Source organism: Mauremys mutica, chromosome 4, assembly GCF_020497125.1.
Source record: "Mauremys mutica isolate MM-2020 ecotype Southern chromosome 4, ASM2049712v1, whole genome shotgun sequence".
NCBI classification, from domain to species: Eukaryota; Metazoa; Chordata; order Testudines; family Geoemydidae; genus Mauremys; species Mauremys mutica.
In genome coordinates, this window is record NC_059075.1 from 118,318,554 (window position 1) to 118,340,510 (window position 21,957).

The 21,957-nt window shown below is 46.7% G+C and overlaps 1 protein-coding gene across 1 annotated transcript; it reads right to left on the reverse strand.

Moving 5' to 3' along the window:
- Nucleotides 1–6,836: 6,836 nt before the first annotated feature.
- On the reverse strand, nt 6,837–21,795 carry PSMD13 (proteasome 26S subunit, non-ATPase 13). The gene is made up of 13 exons (XM_045013776.1): nt 21,589–21,795; nt 20,117–20,195; nt 19,060–19,094; nt 18,922–18,977; nt 18,503–18,546; nt 18,132–18,218; nt 16,843–17,014; nt 16,122–16,201; nt 15,908–16,033; nt 15,102–15,164; nt 13,051–13,131; nt 12,476–12,592; nt 6,837–10,526 (listed from the first exon to the last, which is right to left on the reverse strand). The coding sequence occupies exons 1-13, from the start codon at nt 21,681–21,683 to the stop codon at nt 10,431–10,433; spliced, it is 1,131 nt and encodes a 376-aa protein (XP_044869711.1). The 5' UTR covers nt 21,684–21,795; the 3' UTR covers nt 6,837–10,430.
- Between the last annotated feature and the right edge of the window lie 162 nt (nt 21,796–21,957).

The window sequence follows — 21,957 nt, forward strand, 5'->3', positions numbered from 1 at the left end:
AGAAGACTGGATTGCCTAATAATCATATGCACTTCTGGCCTTTGAAAGTTACAGGGATGCTGTTCCCCTTTCTCAGCGATGATCTTTGAGTTTATAGCTTCCTTTCTTAATCCTAAAATTGAGCAGGGGCTAGGCTCAAGTCTGGGGAATTTACTTCCCCTCACAGTGACTTCTCTAGGTAGGTTGGGGGCCATTGTGGGATCAACCCTGAAATCGCTAGCACCAGGGGCGGCTCTACGTTTTTGGCCGCCCCAAGCAGTCATGCCCGGGAGGCGCCCCGGAGCCGCGGGAGCAGCGGACCTCCCGCGGGCATGACTGCGGAGGGTCTGCTGGTCGCGCGGCTCGGCTGGACCTCCCGCAGCTGCGGACGGTTCGCAGGTCCGGCGGCTCCGCTGGAGCTGCCGCAGTCATGCCTGCGGGAGGTCCAGCCGAGCCGCGGGACGAGCACCCCCTCCGCAGTCATGCCTGCGGCAGGTCCGGTCGTCCCGGGGCTCCGGTGGACCTCCCGCAGGCATGACTGCGGCAGGTCCGCCAGCCCAGCCTGCCGCCCCCCCGGGAAAGGGCCGCCCCACGCGCGTGCTTGCCGCGCTGGGGTCTAGAGCCGGCCCTGGCTAGCACAGCCTGGCTCAATGTGATTAACAAAGCAGTGTTTTTCCAGATCAGTAACCAAAGTTCCATTCCAGTCTGAGCTCCTATTAGACAGGAATTTGAAGGGGAGGGTGCCAGTGGGGAAGGTGATAGCACGGGCAGTGAGCAATGCCTCATAGAACCGGGAAGCTTTCACTGAGTCTGTGCAGAGAACACCACTTAGCTTCAAGCCTGAATGTTTCACTACTGTGAAATGCAAACCCAACATACATAAGGGTAGGAACCCGATACATGGAATGGCTAGTGGTGACCATCATTATGGCTCCGGGAATCCTGTCCCTGCTCAGAGGCAATTCAGGGAAAGAGGGATCTGAAAGAGAGGAAAACCTCTAGGTCAGTGGTCCCCAACATGGTGCCCGCGGGCACCATGGCGCCCGCCGGGACATTTATGTGTGCCCGCCTAGTGCCCAGCAGGGGAGACAAGCCGTGGCCCTGCGCTTGACAGGGACAGAGAACTCCGGGGCTGCAGGCTGCGGGCGCCAGTGTTCTCGGTCCCAGGCAGGCACAGGGCCGCGGCTTAAGCCAGAGAGAAGCCACGGCCCTGCGCCTGCCGGGGACAGAGAACTCCAGGGTTGCAGGCTGCGGGCGCTGGTGTTCTCCGTCCTCGCGGCTTCTCTCTTCTCTCTGGATTCATATATATCGTTATATTAAATATTATGGTTTTCGTATTATTTAATGTACAAATACAAAATAAGCCTTGAAAAATTGTTGGCGCCCGCCACACTCTTCTGAAAACATGAATGTGCTACTGGCCACAAAAAGGTTGGGGATCACTGCTCTAGGTCACTAATGACCAGTAGCTGTAACCAGCCAGTGGCTGGTTTTTGGCCAGTAAGAATGAGTACACGGGCTCAGTTTTTCCTAATGGAGCGGTGTTCACGTCGCTCAGTAATACTCAGCACGGCTGGCACTCGCATGCGAAGATACAACAGGCCTGGAAACTGAACGACTCTCTCAGCCCACCAGGGCCGGCTTTATGAACTGTGGGGCCTGATTCAAATACTCGGCGGTGGTCCGGGGCTTTGGCAGGACTTTGGCGGCGGGGGGGTCTACTCTGGGTCTTCCGCGGCACTGAAGGACACCCCGCCATCAAAATGCCGCAGAAAACCCGGAGCGCACCTCCCTCCCCCTGCTGCCGCTGAAATGCTGCCAAAGAAGACCCGGAGCAGAGCCGGGTGAGTAAAAGAAAATTAAAAAACTAAAAAGGCGTCTAAGGCGCAGGGCCCTCTTAGGTGCAGGCGTGGGGCCCTCTTAGGCATGGGGCCTGATTCCGGGGAATCAGGGGAATCAGCCTAAAGCCAGCCCTGCAGCCCACCAGGTAATTCTGCAGCTCAGCACGTTAGCACAGCAGTGAGGGGAGAAGCTCAGATTGCCACTGCCTCTAGGCTGTGCCCTTTCCGTGAGCACAGGACTTCTCAAGTCCAGCACAAAACCCACTTTTTAACCATGAAACATGGAAAAGGAGAAGAAATTCAGGGTAACCCAGAGGGAGTGACAGCAGCATCCTGGAAACAGACTTTCCTGTGAGTAAAGGATCAGCCTTGGACTTTGGTTTTCCGACTAGTCCTTGTTTACCCAGCTCCAGTTCTGAAAGTGCCTGTTCATCGTACAAACATCGAGAATGCTGGCAAGGCTGAGGGGAAGCAAAGTTCAGCTGCAGGGAATGCAAGAGGAAGGGTGGTACGGCAGCTCCCCTGGCAGCAGCTCAGGTCGTTAAAACAAACGGTTCTGATCGGCAGCAGGATGGGAAAGAAAAAGGTGGGGGACTCCACCTCCCAAAGCCTGGGTCTCTATGTGCTCCTGGCCATAAAAACTGGGGCTGGGCAGAAATCCAAGCCCTCCCCACCAGCCACGTTAAGAGCTGCTGACTGACCCCCAACAGTGCACATTCACTACAGCACGTTGAGGGTTGCAGTACCATCGGGGAGATTATTGTGTCACCAGGTTATACAACAACTGTCTTCCCATGGTGCCATGAGAAGAGACTCAGCAACGGCCTCTCTGAAGGCTCCAAAGCCCCTGCACTCTGGGGCCTGGCCCAGCAGCACCGGCTGGAGGAGGACGGGTTCAGGTTCAGCGTGCTCTGTGGTCGACAGCTAAGCACTCATTTCCCTGTATCCACTCGCCCCTCCTAAAAACTGTACCTGCAGCGTGTGCTTGGTTAACTCCCTCCTGTTGACTCATTCACAGAAGTCAGGTTTCAGACACATCCCAGAACGATGTGCTCCTAACAGAGGGGTTTGTTGCAGAGCGCTCCACTGTGTTGTGGACTGTATTTGGGTTTGGATGTATTTAATCTGTCGGCCAGGTCTGTTTTCTATTGCTTTTTCCCATCTGAAACATGCTAACTCTGGTGCCGTTCTTCTGAGGAGCTCCAAGCACCTCACAAACATTGGTCAACCATCAAACCACCCTTGTAAGGCAGGTAGGATTACCCCCATTTTACAAAGTGGAAAACTGAGGCTCAGTTACCCAAAGTCCCACAACACACCAATGGCAAAGCCAGGAACAGAACTCAGATTTCCTGATTCCTAGTCGCCCCACTTTAATCACTAGACTAGACTCTCTTGCTTCAGAAACATTAATTCTGTTTTCTGATGCTAATTTAAAAGGACTTTATTCTATTTCTGTAGATTAAATGTTTTCCTTAAGCAGATCTCTCCCTCATAGAGGTGCTTTTCAAAGGTCTGCTCCAATGCACTTGAATGTTTCCATCATGCAGCCTTTGTTGTCTCCCTTTCAGCTGTGAAATAGCACTAATCTCACACAGGCAAACTGACAAATGAAGCAAGTTCAGACATTGTCATCCAGAAGTCCCCCTGTACTAAACTTAGGAAACCATATGTGGCTGCCTGTTCTTATCGGAGGGTGTGACCAAGCAACTCCCCAGCCAATCAGAACCAAATTAATTCTGCAGGCATGAAGCAACTGAACTTGTTTATCACTTTGACATCTGGCACCAGAGCAAAAACTTGCAAATCTTAAACTGCCTTCACACAAGGAACTTGTGACACAGACAGCTGCAGTCTCACAGCCCACAGGCTGGGACTAGCTACACTCCCTACAAAGGGTACAGAGCCTGGATTGGAAGAGAACACAGTAGAAGGGCCATGTCGGGTTTTCAACGTGCATTCAGGTTGCTCAATGCAACAGTGAGGAATCAGATTGTTCCCAGAGCAAATATTGTTTCTGGAGCACCAGAGGAGATTGTCACTCCAGCTGTGAGTAACCTTTTGTTTAGAGGACTAGTGATAATCTATTATTGTAAATGTAGCAATGTATTGACTTCTGGGCACTCAAAACTGATTAAAAAATATAGCTGATATCATTGGGATCACCTAAAAGGACAAGTATCTCCTGTGTGTGACAGCAAAAATGGGCTCTGATGGAAAAGAAAATATAAATCATGCAGGGAGAAAGTTAATACCTTTTAAGAAAAGGAGAAATTTAAGTAAGTTTTCCTTGGGGTGGGGATAGGAGACGTTGCGACTGGTGTTTTTCCATTTGTTGAATCTCATTTGGACATGAAAGTAAAAGTATAAAGAAAGAGGGAAATGATGAGTTTCACTCAGGAATAAAACCCTTTTCTTACAAATTGCCGATCAGGTCACATGATGGATCAAATTCTGCTCTCAGTGACCGCACTGAAGTCAATGGGGCTGCCTGGCTGTAACTGAGGTTGACTCACTTTGATTCCCAGGGGTTATTTTTCTTTATACTCTACTTTCTTCTCTCATCGGTCAAAGGACAGAAAAGGGCCTCTTTTCATCTTGTGCTTGCACCAGTGGGCAGGGCAGATGTTCCGCTTTGGGTGTGAATGCCCAGCAGGCCTAAGCCTGTAACAGGCCAAACCACAATCCCACTTCTAATTGCATGGGGGGTGGGATCCAGACCGGCACTGTGTGGCTTGGGCTTATCTCTACTCCACTCAGTACCATCACAGAAACTAGTGCTGCTCCTGATTTTGATAGGAAATGTTCTTTCCCTGCAGAAGCAGTTCCCTGCTTCGTGAACTGCTTTGCATAGCTGGTAAGGTGAAGACCCCAAAGAAAGACCTCTGATCCTGCAGAGATCTCCATGTGTGATATTGGAATCTGGAATATTGCACAGATGCAGGGATCTGCCTACATGGAGCTCACTGAGGGATCGGGGACAAACTGTGTGAACAGAGACAAAAATCTCTCTACTTTTTACTCAACTTGAATCTGTTTGGCATCTACCGGGTTAAAAAAAGAAGCCTCTTTGGAGGCTGTGACATTGGTTAAGTCAGAATCCATTGTTGGTCAGATCTGTTACACGTACCAGGAAACGGTGGTGATCAGTCACCTGCAGGCTGACTTATGGTGTAACTTTAAACAAACAGACAGTGGCAGAAACTAAACTCTGTTCCTTCTATTAAAATAACCCAGCTCCCTGTTTTGTGGAGCCTACCAGGCGTGCCATGTTCAGAGGTGAACATGGGCGCCTCTTTCTCAACGAGCCAATAATAAAAAGAAACAAACAAAAAAAAGGTCATATGGAAAGAAGATGCTGTCTCATTCTGGCTATAAAAAACATTCCCCTTGTTGGGGGTGGGGCCAAGAGAGGGGTCATACTGCAACTGCCTACCGTTTTAGCTCTAGCTCTGAGATCTAGCGACAGGGCATCTGGGTGTCTCATAAGAGGTTGTGTCGCAGTTTGCTTCACTCTACTCTTGTTTTGTTTGTATTTCTATAGATACTATCTCACCCCTCCCGCCCTCCCTCTGTAAGATCACCTCTCCTCGCCTCCAAATAAACCCTCATTTTAGTTAAGCCTTTAAAATGGGAATTTCACCAGTTGAAATTGCATCCGCTACCGTCGTGTAGCTGTGCAGAATCCTGTTGTTTTCCTGCTTTCCTCTCCTTTTCCAAGAGATTGTGTGAGAGCTGGGGCCAGGCCTATACTAAACTCAAGAGAGTCCAATCCTGAGGTGCTGACTTGCTACTCAGTTCCCCATTCCTTACTCAGGAGCCTCAGAGAAGCTTTTCCAGATTAAGGTCTAAATAAAAATTGAATAAGAGCCTTAAACTTTGGTCCGAAGATTTATTCTATTAATATGCTTTGCTCTCAGGAACAGAGCACAAAGGGTTAATGTATTACAGCTGTATGTAGAATTAACTTAAGACTGTTTGCAGCCAGTGCAGATAACTTGGTACTAGGTGAAACTTTGTCCAGGCCATTGCTACTGTTCTTGGCACCTCAAAATGATTTGAAAGTCAGACTGATTGTCACCGTGCCCTTTAGGAATGCAGTCCCAGGCCATGACCTTCTTGCTGAATCTGAGGAGCTGGCGAGCTCATGGCACTGATCAGTGACCTTGGAAGGCCGAGAGCGAGCAGTTATTGCTGGGCTGCTTTGAATATGTCCTACACCTGGAACCTTGCTGAGACGTTAGATCGAGCCCTGCCTGCGTGGGATGAATTTTATGGGAACTAACCAAACCAGAACAGGGAAGCTCGGCTCTATGCCAGCAGGTGGAGCTTGGAGTCATTCTGTTTTTCGAAGCAAGTGCTTATGAACCATGTTGTCCCAAACCAGGTCCCAGCTAATGGCAGGATCTGGGCTAGGGAGCTGGGTTACTTTGATTTCCGTGCCCAAACTGAGATGCAGCAATACAGGTCTGTCGCATCTTAGGAGCATTTAACATGCGCGATTTCAGCTTTACGCAGTCGGCAAAAACAAGAAGAAAAAAAGAGAAAAACAATTTAAATACTGTTTCTGTAGTGCGGGCGATTCCACCCGCCATTACACTCAATGTAATTTTGACTATATGCGATTTTTGCTTTACGCACTGACTATGGAACGTAACCCCAGCGTAAGCGGAGACAGACCTGTACACAAACATGCAGCAACAGAACTAAACAGACATATCAAACCACATTTAGTCTAGAGCTAGAGGGAATCAGTACATTTACCCATAGCTCCTCCCCCCCGTCTCTGTGAATCTGTTCCCATGTTCCCTGGACACCCAAACTTCTGACTGAAGGCAGTAGGAGTTTGGGGTGCACCTAGAATGGAGATGCACTGGAGCCAGCTACAGTTCGAATCCCTAAATCCCAATATGATGTCCCATCTCTATACTGATTCATGCTGCAGAAGACCCTATATGACCTCTGGTTTCTCTCCCATTGGCAGGATCAAGCCATCGCGCTAACTGCAATGTTTGCAGCCTTCCTGATCCCTTCGGGCTGGATTCTGGCACATCTGGAGGACTACAAGAACAAGCCTAGCGAGTGAGACACAGGATGAAGCTGCATCCTGCCTAGTTCAGGAAAATGGGAAGAGGAGACTATTGAACAAACCCCTTCATGGCAACCTTTGAGGATTTTATAATTAAAACACCATGAAAAAAACCACAATGGGCTGAGCAGGGTTTTTGTTTGAGTAGAAGAATTGGATTGTATATGCTGGTTAGAGTAGACCCTAATCTGTACTACACCTAGCACAATGGGATTTTCCTCTTAAGATGGACATTTCACGCATCCCCACTCACCAGCTTTACAGTGTAGCCTTAACTCAAGTCCATGAGGAACAACTTACTATGCTCAAGTGCACTCAGGTTGCAGGCCCAGTCACTAAAGTGCAATAGAGCAGAGATACTGGCAAGAATATGCTACATGGCCATTCACTGTTCAGTAAGACTGGAAAGCTGTTAAGTGGGGGCTTCTGCACATTTATAGTTCACAGACTTTAGCTGTTGTAGGTGCTCCACATGCCTGAAAAACCAGGCCCATTGGCCCAGATCCACAACACTATGTAGGATCTTAACTCGCACTGAAGTCAATGGAAGTTAGGAGCCTAAATACTTTTGTGGATCTAGGCCACATGTCGTTTCTCCCCCCTCCCTCACAAAATAGCTAACGGGGAATTAGTGCCAAGCAAACACAGCCAAGGCTGCTCCAGGAAAGCTGATTGCAAGGGTAATTCAGAAAGGGGGCAGTAACTCTGCTTCTATCATGACAACCCCGTCTCAAAGAGGGATTAGTTTCTTTAGTGAATATCATGTCTACGAAACCTACCGGAGTTATTTGAAAAGGTTAATACAATAAAAGCCCATGGTTCACTAGGATAGGGGAAACTCCCTAATCCACTTCTGTTGGTCCCCCCACCCTTATCCCCATCTCACGCCAAACCTAGCCCTCTCTCCACACTACTGAAAGGGCTGTAATGAGGTCTCCTGAGCTCCACTGCTTCGAGAATTAGGAACCTATTAAGTATTGCAATTAAAACTAAACTGCCAAGTCATACATTAACTCTGCTTTATGATGTTTGTTCCATTACTTTCTACTTTCCAGTGGCTCTCAGTCAGCATGAACTAGTGAGGTTCTACATTATTTTTAAAAGCCCTCCACTTAGCCCAACCCTGAAATATGACAGAAAATATATTCATCACCATGGTTATTTGCTCCTTACCTGTGCATCACAGACTGAATCATGAGAAGTGGCAGTACATAGTGAGGGTGTCTTAGGAATTAGGTTTGCGAGCAGTCTTGCATATATTAATGACTCAGGGCATAAATATGGGAAGTTTTCAGATTGCACAAGGTTGGAGGAGGAAATGGACCATGACACTTGCAAACATCACAGAATTATTTCAGTGGCTAAAACAAGGGAGGAGAGAGAGACTCTCCAAATAGGGTTTGACAGAGTGGCGTGGCTAGGGAACATGATGGTAGATGTGAAAACAAGGGGCCACTTGCTGAAATTAAATAATTTAGAACTTATAAAAAAGGAAATGTTATTTATGCAGGATTTTACTGCCAGGCAAGGTTGTTCAACTGAACATGGAGGTCAAAGAGTAAAAAGGATTAAGTCATTTTATAACCAAACTCCACAGGTGAAACTGGTGTACATCTAATCAAGTCTCACACCTTCAGATCTTCTCTACCTCTGTTCACTATTATTGCACTAACATGCACCCTATTTGTGGTGCGCTTGTCACGAGTGTGAGGAAAGACTTGAAAAGCATATGCAGAACTACAACCATGGGAAATCCTATTGTGTTGGCAGGAGTCTTTGCCTGGTGAAGAAATCCAACTTGTATACTTTGATGAACTATAGGCACAAGCACTGGTGAATAGCATGCCAGCTTTTGGAATAAGCCAGTCCTAGGATACTGTCCCAAGCACATGGTGCAAGAATATAAGTACTGGATCTTACTGTTTAAAGCTAACTTTATAAATCGTCCTGGAAGTTTGTCACTATAATTTCTTTTTCATTTGACACCATCTGCCCAATTGACAGGTGGAAAGGGGGCTCAGTTGCTGTCTGCAGCAGCAACCACTGAAGTCAGTGCCACACACAAAAGAGCACCAGCCACCTAGCGGAGATTAAAGACCTGCTTTGGTATCATCCTGACTAGTGTTTATGCTCACACATCACATTTCCTTTGGCACTTGTACCATCATAGCCTAGGGCAGCAGGCAGCCATCTCTTTGATGTGGAACCTGTGCCCCACCCCCACAATCACTCCATTCATTCCCCCAGCTGAAGTAGTAGCCCAAGAAAGGTGTCTTTTCAAATAGACTGGTCACGGGCCCCTTTACCAGCTTTCTCTCCTGGCTGTATGAAAAATCCACCCCCCCCCATGAAAGACCCAAGCTGGCCACACTACTAGTAATACTACGGAAAAGTGACTATCATTGAACTGAAAGACTATTTAACTAAACACTGGTATAAGAGCCATGGACAGTGCCAGAATACACAGGCAGACTAAACCAAAGCAATGAAGCTTAAACTATATTAGAAAAACATTCATTATCTGCAGCCTAGTTCTGTCATCTTTCCTCACCGAAAGTTGCTACTCCATGTGAGTATGGGTGACAGAGTCAGATGTTGAGAAACGTGTCAGAAACACAGCTCCTAACAAGACAGATCCTTGAATGCTGCTCTTGGCAGTCACCAATATTTCAATTCATTGTTAAGATGTATTGCTCTGTAATGAAGACTACACCTGGCATGCCGTGTAAGATCTTACGTTATTCAGTTAGATTTTAAAGAATATTTCAGTTCCCCCTTAAACAGGACACAACCCAAGAGTTAGCACAAGAGCATGTGAACAGAACTGTAGAAGAGGGAAGGCAGAGAAGTTTATTCCAGCAATACTGCTGCACCACACTTCACAATAAAGTGTTCATGAAAGACAAGAATAAACCCAAAAAGGATATAAAACCAAATGCACTAAATTAATGATTTTATTCCTGGCAAACCCCCTGATGGGGTGAGCAGCTCCCTTTACTGCCAACTGTGGGGGTCAGGTGTCTTGGTAATGCTGCCTTTGGGCTGTTAGGAGGAGGGGCTACGGGGGAGAAAGTCATGCTCTCCAAAGTCCAATCACCACATCAGCAATGCCTGATAGTGGGAATATGGCATCTCTCTCTCTAGCACAGTTTAGGACAGAAGCACCCATCTACTGGGCTAATGACTCTACCATGTAGCTACCACCAGCACCCTCCAGTGCAACAGTTTGACACTAAGACTGATTCAACCACCATTATTGAGCCCTTATCCCCCTTGGTGACAGTAGGACAGGAGCTCCTATGGTCAGTGCAGCAGACTGTTGGCGCACAGGGAATTCCTGACTTAAGCACCAAAGGGTTACACAGTAAAGGCCACTTACTCCTCTGTACAAGCATCAAAAAGTAGTTCTTCCCGACCTCCCCATGCCCCCCCTTTAATATAATTCTGTACAGAGCCAGTGGTCTGAGCGCCACCAGTTTCAGCAGCAGCAAGAGTTATTCACTCAGGCAGTGCAAGGTCTTCTATGTTAGGATATCGTGGGCTTGGTGCTCCACCAGCATTTCCATGCTCCTCACATCTGTGCACCAGAACTCCAGACGGTCCTTCATCCCCTTGATCTGGAAAGCAAATCCATAACAGCTTTAGGAGCCTGGACATAGAAGGGGAAAAGTAATTGCACCTCCCCAGGAATGGGCACTAGCACGAGACTGGGCATGCTGCACACTGAATTCAACTACATTGGAGCAGAAGATTTCTCACTACATCCACTGCATTTAAAGGAGGAACATGAAAGCAAACATGGCTAATCAAAGGCAGCGCCCCAGGAAAAGCATTACCAAGAGTGAAACCAATTCAACATGGATAGGGCCCTACCAAATTCACAGCCCTGAAAAACGCATCACAGACCGTGAAATCTGGTCTTCTGTCCGCTTTTACCCTATAGTATACTATACAGATTTCATGGGGGAGACCAGCATTTCTTAAACTGGGGGTCCTGACCCAAAAGGGAGTTGCAAGGGGTTGCAAGGTTATTTTAGGAGGGTTGTGGTACTGCTACCCTTACTTCTGCACTGCCTTCAGAGCTGGGTGGCCAGAGAGCAGTAGCTGTTAGCCGAGGGCCCAGCTCTGAAAGCAGCGCCCTGCCAGCAGCAGCAGCAGAGAAATAAGAGTGGCAATACCATGCCAAGCCACCCTTACTTCTGTGCTGCTGCCTTCAGAGCTGGGCGGCCGGGGAATGGCACCTGCTGGCCGAGGGCTCAGTTCTGCAGGCAGCAGTGTAGAAGGGTGACAATGACATGCCATTCTTTCTTCTACACTGCTGCTGGTGGTGGCTCTGCCTTCAGATCTAGGCTTCCGGCCTGCAGCCACTGCTCTCCAGCTCTGAAGGAAGCGCCACCACCAGCAGCAGCGCAGAAGTAAGGGTAGCAGTACTGCAACCACCCCACAATTCCTTTTTGGCCAGGATCTCTACAATTACAACACCGTAAAATTTCAGATTGAAATAGCTAAAATCATGAAATATAGGATTTTAAAAATCCTATGACTGTGAAAATGACCAAAATGGACTGTGAATTTGGTAGTGCCCTAAACATATGACATCAAGATCCCAAACTTGACCTCAAGATATGGTGTGATAGGACTCCAAGATTCTAAGTATGTGGGTTTCTGAGAAAGCTTTTAGAAAATGAGGATAATGAGGGAGGAAATTTTAAGGGAGAATCATTTTAAGTTTTGTAAAATGAAGCCGTCCATCAGCTGTGATATTGTCTCATTAGGACAGCAGTGTGCATTTCAGTTTCCCTCAAAGCAAAGTCAAACATTATTTCCCTCTCCCCAACCAAGTGTTTTTCATGGTTTAAAGGTTTTTATATCTCAGAAAAGCTATTCAAAGAGTTCTTAACACCTTCTTGTTACACATTCGTTATGGGAAAAACTAATTAATCATGGAAGGGAGGGATGGTACAGACATAAGGTCTTCTAGCCCATCCCCCTCCTCAGGCAGGATTGTTATCTATAGCATTTACTAATATGTCATAGGCCCCAAATGATGAGGGACCAACCCTGGGAGACTATTTAGCTCTTAACCTTTCTTCCAAAGTCAATCCCTGTTAGATGCAAGGTCTGAGATATAGAGGATGCGCAACATGGCATAGTTATTAACCTGAAACCTTAAGTTTTCACTTCATTAAATTTAAATTTGTTACATTAACCCAAGTTTTTGTCAATTTATATACACAAGTGTGCATGTGTGATATGCCTATAGTTTGCATGGCCCTATTCTCAGAATCTCACACTTATTCCATCCATCATGTTCCCAAGGAAGGCTTGTGAGTACAACTGCAAAGCTTAGTTATGGATATCTGGGTTGAAACCAGGAACTTTTCAAATAGTGTTTTCCACTGGAAGGGGAACCTTTGCTAACTCTCTTCTCCAAACCACTGCAAGAAATGGGCAGAGTCAAGGTCTGAGAACTACAATCTTATTAACAGCTCTCATGTCAGTATTAAGGCCAATCACAGATTGAGAAGGAGAGTTGCCATTGGTTAAGTATTTCAGCTGACATTACCTGCTGTAAATCCAGCACACGTGGTTGGACCCAGGTCATGTGCACTTTCTTATCCACTTCATCAATACTGCCCTTTACTAACCCTACTGAGAGAGCCTTCATCACCAGCAGTTCCACCTGAAGATAGGAAGAAAGGGATTAAGAACCAGTCACTTTTCACAAAGACTCCCCAATTCTTTTAAATTGAGTCATATTATAATGCAGTCATTAGACTACTGTTCACCACAGCACAAAACAAAACTGAAAAGTGGCACAAGGCAACTATCTCCACGACAGATCACTCTGACCAAGCTGGGCAGCATTCTACACAAACATCTGGATCCACAGGAATGAAAACTGTGAGCTTGTTCTACCAAGGAACATGAGGGCCACCTGTGTCTGAGACAGAGCAGGAGATGGCAATTCATTCTTCCTCTACAGCCAAAGGATTCTTTGCAGTTAATTTGCAAACATTAACGCAATGAATTTTCCCCCCACTATTTGATGACATATAGAAATGAATCTGTTCCGCAGATATTGTTAGGAACCTCACAATCAAGTTACTTATTGTCATCATTAGCATTAACACAACTCACCTCATTCACGGTGACTTTGGCACTTTTAGCAATCTCTTCAAAAGTGAGCTGTCTGTGATTGGCTGGTCGGGTGAAAGTCATCTAAAGGCAAGCAGAAAATCAGCACTCTTCAGATTTCTTCTCACAAGATGTATTGAGTCTCCCTAGTACTGTTCTCCAGAAGCCACAGGGTATGTCAACACAGCAATTAAACACCCGTGGCTAAACCAGGTCAGCTGACTTTAGCTCCAGGGGCTCAGGTTGCAGGGATGTAAAATTGCTGTGCAGATGTTCAGGCTGGGGTCTGAGCTCTGGGACCCTGCAAGGGGGGAGGGTCCCAGAGCCCAGACTCCATCCCAAGCCTAAACGCCTACACAGCAATTTTTAGCCCCACAGCCCAACCTAGCTGACCCGGGCCGGCCACAGTCATGCCGCAGGTCTTTTATTCCAGTGTAGATCTACCTGCAGACTTGAACCTCATCTCTACCTGTGCAAATCAGAGGGTCTGATAACAAAGGGCCAACAGCAGCTAGTTCTCCCTCTATTTTTAAAAAAAGACTGCTTTATTGAAGATGCTAAAGTAAGCAGCAGTCACTCCCCCCTGCCATCTACCTCCCCAAACAGTAGGCTCCCTAGGAAAAAATCGCTCAAAGAAAGATTCTAATCCTGAAGATGGAAATTCTCCATGCACATCATGTTATTGGCATAACTGCAAGTGCTTAAGGACCAGTAGTTTTTAAACTTCTTTTCTGGGGACCCAGTTGAAGAAAACTGTTGATGCCTGTGACCCAACGGAGCTGGGGATAAGGGGGGTTTGGGGTGTGGGAGGGGCTCGGGGCTGGGGTGCAGGGGTGAGGGCTGCGGGGTGGGGTCAGGAATGAGGAGTTCAAGATGTGGGAGGGGGCTCAGGGTTGGAGTGCAGGAGGGGGTCAGGGCTCTGGGCTGGGGGCGCAGGCTCTGAGCTGGGGCCAGGGATGAGGGGTTGGGGGGCTTAGGGTTGGGGCAGGGGTTTGGGGCGCAGGAGGGGGTCAGGGCTCTGGCCTGGAGATGAGGGGTTTGGGGTGCAGGAGGGGCTCCAGGTTGGGGGGAGGGCTCAGGGCTCTGGGTGCAGGCTCTGGGGTGGGGCTGGGGATGAGAGATTTGGGGTGCAGGAAGGGGTTCCAGGTTTGGGGGGGCTCAGGGCTGGGGCATGAGATTGGGGTATGGATTTACCTACAGCAGCTCCCAGTCAGCATTGCAGATGGGGTGCAGAGGCAGACTTACCTCCTGCCCTGGCATCACGGATTGCGCTGCGCCCTGGAAGCAGCCAGCAGCAGGTCCGGCTCCTAGGCAGAGGCATACAAGCGGCTCTGCGCAGCTCTCACCCGCAGGCGTGGCCCTCCCTGGTTCCCAGCCAATGGGAGTGCGGAGCAGGTGCTCAGGGCAGAAGCCACATGCGGAGCCCCGTGGCCTCCCTGCCTAGAAGCCAGACCATTGCTGGTTGCTTCTGGGGCACAGCGCGGTATCGGAAAAGGTAGACACTAGCCTGCTTTAACTGGACAGCACCACCGACAGGACTTTTAACAGGTTAGGGTTACCCATACCCATTGGTGACAATGAAACCAGGTCTTGTACATAGAAGGAATGCCAGGACAAGCATTTGTGTCTTAGATGTTAAAGGATTTCCTTGCATGGGGAGGGTTTTCAACCCTTATCCATTTGAGGTGAGAATTTGGGCTATTCTTTAGGCAGTTATGTTGGGACATAGTTTAAGAACAATCCCTTCAGATGCTGTCTTTGGAAACCTTTTTGGCTCTCGCTGTCTCTTACTAGCATCTACAGGCACTTTCTTCCAGCAGCATTGGTCTTTGAGCACCACCAATAGGCAAAATCATGCAATGTCACCATTAGTGATTTATATCTAAAGAGCAACTATATAAAATAGCAGTAGACTGAAAGCACCATGCACACAGCTCTCAACTCACAAACAGTATCTACTTGGACACTACAGGGAAGTTAATCATGGGGACACCTTCCAGACCCATAACACAGACAATTGGGGTGCCCAATCAGGGTCTCCGCTAGCAGCTTACCTCCATGAGGCACAGCAGCTGGATCTTCTTCAGGAGAAGAGCTTCATTTGCAGCCAGGTCTGGCTGTGAGATGATAAAAACATTAAGCAGCTGTCTATGAATAAAGTTAATTTTTCTTCTGTTTCTTTCTTTTTTTAAAGAAACATCCTGTGCACTAGAAATGAGCCACACAGAGGGTAAATACTCTCTCATCTGTCTTGCTTCTGTACTAAAAAGCCCTGGATTCAAACCCAGTACTGGCTGACCACTCCATATAGGGTGGTGTACTGTGAACTGCTATCCTCTGCATGATATGTAAAATCATGGTCCTTAAGTAAGGGCTGTCTAGGTGGACAATAAAGATCTCTGGGAGCTATTGCCGTATTGATAACTTCCTGCATAATCACTGAAATATTAGTATTGACAATCATTACTTTGCAAGTGTTTCGGGAATGTGAGAGGCACTCTCTTTAGTGTTTTCCATAGTACCTTGAAAATTATATTTAAGTGTGTCCCAGGTAAGTTAGACTGGCACAGCAAGAGCCCTCTGCTGTTGTTTCCTTGGTTACAGAAGACTTTCTTCCATCCTTTATATTTGATTAGAATAAATACATGAAAGTAATCTAGTTATGGTGGAAAGGTGCTGTTAGAAACGTTATAGTGGAGATTTTACATGGACTGAAGTCAGGAAAACTAGAGTTATGGGTTGTATATTATCCGTAACTCTGTCCCTTTGTACTCCCACATTATTTTATTATTCTAGCTGATGTCTATGCATTTATCAGGGCACATGAAGTTGTGTTGTGTTTCCCATCTCACTCACTCACCTGCTGGCCCCAGGCAGTCTTCAGAGCCTGGAATTTCTCTACATTACCGCTATTGAAGGCATAAAGTGTGTCAATCAGCCACTGTCTGTCAGTGTTTCTCAAGGACTCCAGCACAGGGTGCATGAGCTGTGATAAATAAGGCAGGACAGCGTTATTGACCGACTATAACCAATTTCCACCATTCAACAGCTGAGACAACCCACAGTCTACTTACCAGCTCCCCAAAATTATAAACTCCTTCTCCTAGGAGTCCTGCCAGCCCCAAGGTAAAGGCTCTCTCCTGCTGCTCTGACACTGCAAGGAAGAACAGTGTGTGTAAAGCGACAGCTTCAACCCTATTGCTCCTTCCTCTTTCAGTATGTGTATATGATCTCTCTCAGATTTTTTGGTCATCACCACGTCCACATTTACTCAAGACTGCAAACATGATCAAATCTAATCTTAATCCACGTAAAATGCAGTTCCATGCCAATACTGGAGGCTGCAAGAACCAGTGTGTGACAGAAATTCACTCCAGTACAGCCTGAGAGTCTGAACTACTTGATGTCACTGACCACCACAGTGATCTGCTTGCAGCAGAGCCCCACCCCCGGTTGGAAATTCAGAGGAATATCATCATTTATCATATCAGCTACGCAAAGGAGCTCACAAGAGTTGAGAAACGGTCATTTACTCTCCGCTACCTCACTGACAGTCTCCCCACCCCCATACATCTTGGGTAGAGTAGCCCTGAGATGAATGAGCAAGCAGAATTCATCTCTCTGGGTGCACTCTACTAGGATAATGCTGGAGTTATATAATACAACAATGCTGACGAAAGCTGACTTCCCTATGTGCTACGTGCCTACACCTGGACTACACTGGTGGAATAGGCCAGGACTGAATGAACATGGAAACTGCTGTCCCCTATATCTGGCACAAGAAGGCAGATTTACCTGGCAGATCCTTGACATCAATACAGCCCAGGAACCGCAATGCATCCTTATAGTAAGAGGCATGATTCCCAATTGTCTGGTAGTACTTGCTGGAAAGGTCATAGAAACGGCTGTGAACAGATGTCACCCCAGGGAGATTGTTCAGCATCTCCTCAACATCCTCTATGGTCTCCTAAAGAAAGGAGAAAGTCCAACTCTTGACACACAGACATTTTATACACACCTGTACCTTTCACCTCCACCACTCACTATTTTAGTTAGTTTTGAAATTTACAGCTTATCACAAATTATATTCACACGTTTGGCACAGAAATCCCATCCAGAGTGAATCAGATGAGAGTGCAGCTGAGAACATTAGTAACAGCATTTGAAACAAAGCAAGACAACTCCCTTTCTCCCAAAAAGTCTCATTCATATTTACAAACACTGGTCAATAAGTGCACTTCTTGACCCTTGAAACTTCATATTTCCATTAATACAAGAACATGAACAACTGAGGGATCCCCATTTGGCTCATGTTGGTGAAAATAATATATCATAACTTTGCTTAATAATAATAGAAATGTAGGGCTGGAAGGGTCCTTGAGAAGTCATCAATTCAGACCTCCACGCTGAGAGAGGATCAAGTAAACTTAGACCATCCCTGACAGCGTTTGTACAGCCTGTTCTTAAATACCTCCAATGATAGGGATTCCACAACTTTCCTTGGAAAAACCCATCTGTCAAAGTGGATTCCCTCTTACCCAAACGCTCCAACCCCCACTTATGTCAGTAAGCTCCCTCTCCCCCAAAAAAGGTCAACCAAGAAGCTAAACACAGATATACAATACTACTTAGCTCTTTGCCAAACCACATACATGATCCTAAATTCGTAGAACCACCTGAACTTGCAGTTCGAGACACAGAAGGGTTAACTCAAGTGTTTTTCTAGCTCTTCTCAGAGGCAGCTGCTGATTCACACCAACTGAAGATCTGGCTCCATATGGGTCATTCATTAGTGGTGATAGTCATACACTAGAAGTATATGCCACTAGCATCTCAGCTAAAGGAATAACACTGGAAGTAACAGCCAGTGTTATCAGAACTAAGCAAACACTTTCCAGCCTTCCAAATAGAGCTGGATTTCCAGGAGACCTGCCCATACTGCCTAAGAGAGGTTACAGATTAACTTAAATTCACAAAATTCAACAGACACAGAAAGAGAGGGGCTGCCTCTAAAGGCTACGCAAGTGCATGGGCGTCCAGATGAATTGAGTGCGCTCAAACAGACAGAACCTAAATAATCTCACCTTTGTAACCTGTAGGTCGCCAATGTTTAACTTCAGAGCCCCGATGGCTGTTTTACATAAAATCACAGCCTCATCACTGCTTTTCACCTGCAACCATAACACAGTTACATATCAGAAAAACATAACTGTTCCAGCCACGCAGGCAGCTACTACAGTTAAAGCATAACAAGTGCTAATTTAGTGAGTTTGTGTTTCTTGCTGTGTTCCCAAATCCAAATCCATGTTGGCTTGTTCACAGAGAATTGTATGAACTGAATATAGACACAGATGTAAACATATCTACCCACACAGACCTACATATACATGTAACAAGCAGCAGCTATTTTATTTAACTGTGTGCCAATAGGAAAAAACTTGGATTTCACAAATACCTTTTCTCGAGTCTTTTCCAGGAAAGTAAGGGCCACATTGGGATCTAACAGGGAGCAAGAAGGAAAGCATATTAAGGATCCAAACAGCAGAATATTTGAACCTACCACAAGAAAGTACCTTGACTGGCTCCACAGAACTCAGAACCAGATTCTCAGCCGGTAAAAGCCATCATACGAACTATGCTGATTCACACTAGCTGAGGATCTGGCTCCGTATGCATCAGTCATCTCTCCATCTTCTGCAGCAGTAATTTCACCATTAGTTGGTAAATTCTATGAGTTTATGCTTTTTACTTTCAATACTATGGAAACCAGTTGCCTCATTTTCACACTGAAGTCTTGGCTGTTGCGATCAGCCAGTTAAATCCTAGGTCTAATAGCCCTAAAAAGTCACCATTAATACTAGACAAGTTACTCACCTGTCATCTGTCTAACTACATGAAGAATGATCTCTACCAAGGACAGAGGGTTCACCCTGAAATGAACAACATGGCATCAGAACAGTTAAAATTAAGAGTGCACAAGCTACACACTTATGTACAAGTAGCCAATCTCACCTGTGTTCAAACTCACTGATGAAGTTCTCGTAAAGCTGTGAGTGGCAAAAAAAAAAAAAAATTGTGACAGCCAGTTAGTGACAGAATATTTCATTATAGTGAAATAGGCAACTTGCCCATCATTCAATATAAACTCCTCCTTCAAAGTAATTTTGTACCCAATGTGGAGAAATCTAAAATGTACTGACACTAGACTAAAGAAGCCAAAAAATGCTCATCTTATGGAGAGCAGTCTCCAGGATCTCCTCCCTGCTGTGGAGAGTGATTCACCAGTTAATAGATTCATGAGACAAGAAGACTAGTCTCTACCAAGAGGGGGTTAACCTAGGTCTGTTTACCCCTCTTTGTTGTGAGGGGCCGCTATTCCACTAAGTATCCATATAGTCAATAGAAGCCTATCTATTTCAGGTTTTTCCACACATCCCATATGCAGGGCATGTCCAAAAGCTCAGGGCTTTCCTCACTGATGTCCATGTCTTTTTGGTGAATCATAATTTGATATAAAAATGCAAAGAAGAGGGAAATGAGCAGAAATTAATCACAGGAGTACCTAGATTCATTTAAGTTCAGATATTTGTGTGTTGCATTCTTAAATATGACAATATGCCTAAGCTAGAAGATAGGAATGAAATCTGCTCTGATACCTGAGTTTGTGAACTCTCAGGAAAACCACTCTGCGCATACACAGTTAATCCCTTTGTTGCCAAGACTGAAGAAAATCCTACCTGAAACTCATCTCATTCCATTCCTTACATTAAAGCACCATTATTTTATCTAACCCATTTCAAGCTTCAGAATGTTTATAAAACATGGCCAAATTATGCCCAAAGTCCAATCCATAAATTTGTAATACTAATAAATTGTATCTATTTGTTGACATTTTGAAATAAATATTCAGACCCTTCCAAATAGATGAGGTGCGGTTAGGAAGTTTTAAAGCATATTTTCCAATCCCACAATGTTTTGGCAGGCCTTCGCACACCTATTTTATATCAGTCCAAGAATGCTCACACTGTCATCTTTACACTGACACTTGCTTACGAATCAATCTATTTACCTTGATGAGTCCATCTCCTTTAGCAAAGCAGGGGTCCTGCACAAAGTCCAACACCTGCAGAGTCAGCTGGTGCCAGAGTCTGAAAAAACGAAAAAACAAAGAGGTCCCTGGCATAAGCAAGCATCAATACAATAAGCAAAACTATCAGATGGACACCTACTGAAATACAGAGGCAAATGTTATAAAGCTAATTTCAATTAATCCATAAGGACTACTATAAAGGATAATTTATGACTCAATTCAGGACTAGTTCTGAAAAAGTTAAAGACTTCAACTGGCCAGGACCAGCAGCCTGGTGCTATTCTAGACCAGACTTCAATTAAAAAATATGTTCTTCAACCTTTTCCTCATGCATAGTTCAGAGGAATAGTAAAAACTGAGTGCAGCTTTCTGCAAGAGATCTCAAAGCACATAAGTAATATGAATCAACCCTCAAAACATCCTCCAAGGGAAATTATTACTTTCCTCATCTTACACATGAAGAAACAGGCAGCAAGAAGTCACAGGGAAAACAGCAATCTCTAGCCTATTTCAAAACCCTGTCAATTATTTTTTAAAAGTTGCACTATGGTTTCATATTCTACATGCATTCCTCCATTCATGACAATGTTTGTGGTTTCAACAATCACATTTTCCTATATTTTAAAACTGGTTTCTCTCTGTTGCTGCTGTGAGCAAGGCCGACAAACAGGTGACAATCACTAACAGAGAAACAATGAAACTGACTATGTATAAAGTGCGGTCAAACAAAATAAAACTGAAAAAGCATCTCAAATGTGCTATAATTATCCTAGGCGTTTTTTGTAGCTACTATAGGTAAAAGACATAAGATGAGTGTGGTTTTTAAGTTAAAGGTGTCTCTTCAATATGACATTAACTGAAGAGTACTGAATGGCACTACTACAAGGGGGACTGCATTTCTTGAGCACAGTCATTTCCTGTAACCCTCATTGCACCCTAACCTCCTTCTGACAACAAACATTACCAGGAGGGGGGACTGGAGCCCGAGCCCGCCCATAGCCCCTTCGGCCTTGGCCCTGGGCCCCAGCAAGCCTAGCACCAGCCCAGGCGACCCCACTAAAATGGGGTCACGACCCACTTTGGGATCCCAAGCCACAGGTTGAGAACCCCTGCAGTGTAACCCAGTTACAGTGGAGATGTCAGAGTGCGCGTCTGACGCTGCACTGAACCCCCCAGGTAAGTGCACGGGGGAGGGGGGGTCTGCACAGAGGTGCAGGATTTGCTCCCCTGGGGGGGGGTCTCAAGAGGAGACTGGGGTGGGTGGGTCTCCTGGCGGAGGAGGGCAGAGCCCCAACACCAGCTCAGGGAGCAGCCCTCAAGCAAAGCGCTCCAGCCTCCCAGCACCGGGGCAGAGCGCAACCCCGGCTCCCAGCTCTCCCGGGGGGACGGAACCACCCCCGCCCCATCGCACAGCAGCGGGCAGCCCTCGCCCCCCTCCCAGGCCCGCTCACTTCTTGGTGTAGAGCTCCTCCAGGCGGTGCCACACGGCGGCCTGGCCCGGCCCGGAGCTCTGGCTCTGCTGCAGGAAGCCCGGCACGTCCTTCATGATGGCGGCGGGCGGGCGGGGAAGGGGGCGAGAGCGGGGCGGGGGGGAGCGAGACAAGAGAACCCCAAGGAGCAGGAGGCCAGGCCACCCCGCTACTACCGCCGGAAATGCACACTCACTTCCGGTAACGAAGCCCCGTCGCGTGCGCGCGCGCGGCATGACGGGTACCGTATGGCCTCGCGTAGTGCAGCCCCGAAACCCCGCCCTCGAGAGGGAGGAGCCGCTGCCCGGCCTGGGCCCGCTGGTCTGGTGCGGCCGCAGGCGTGCTCGCTGG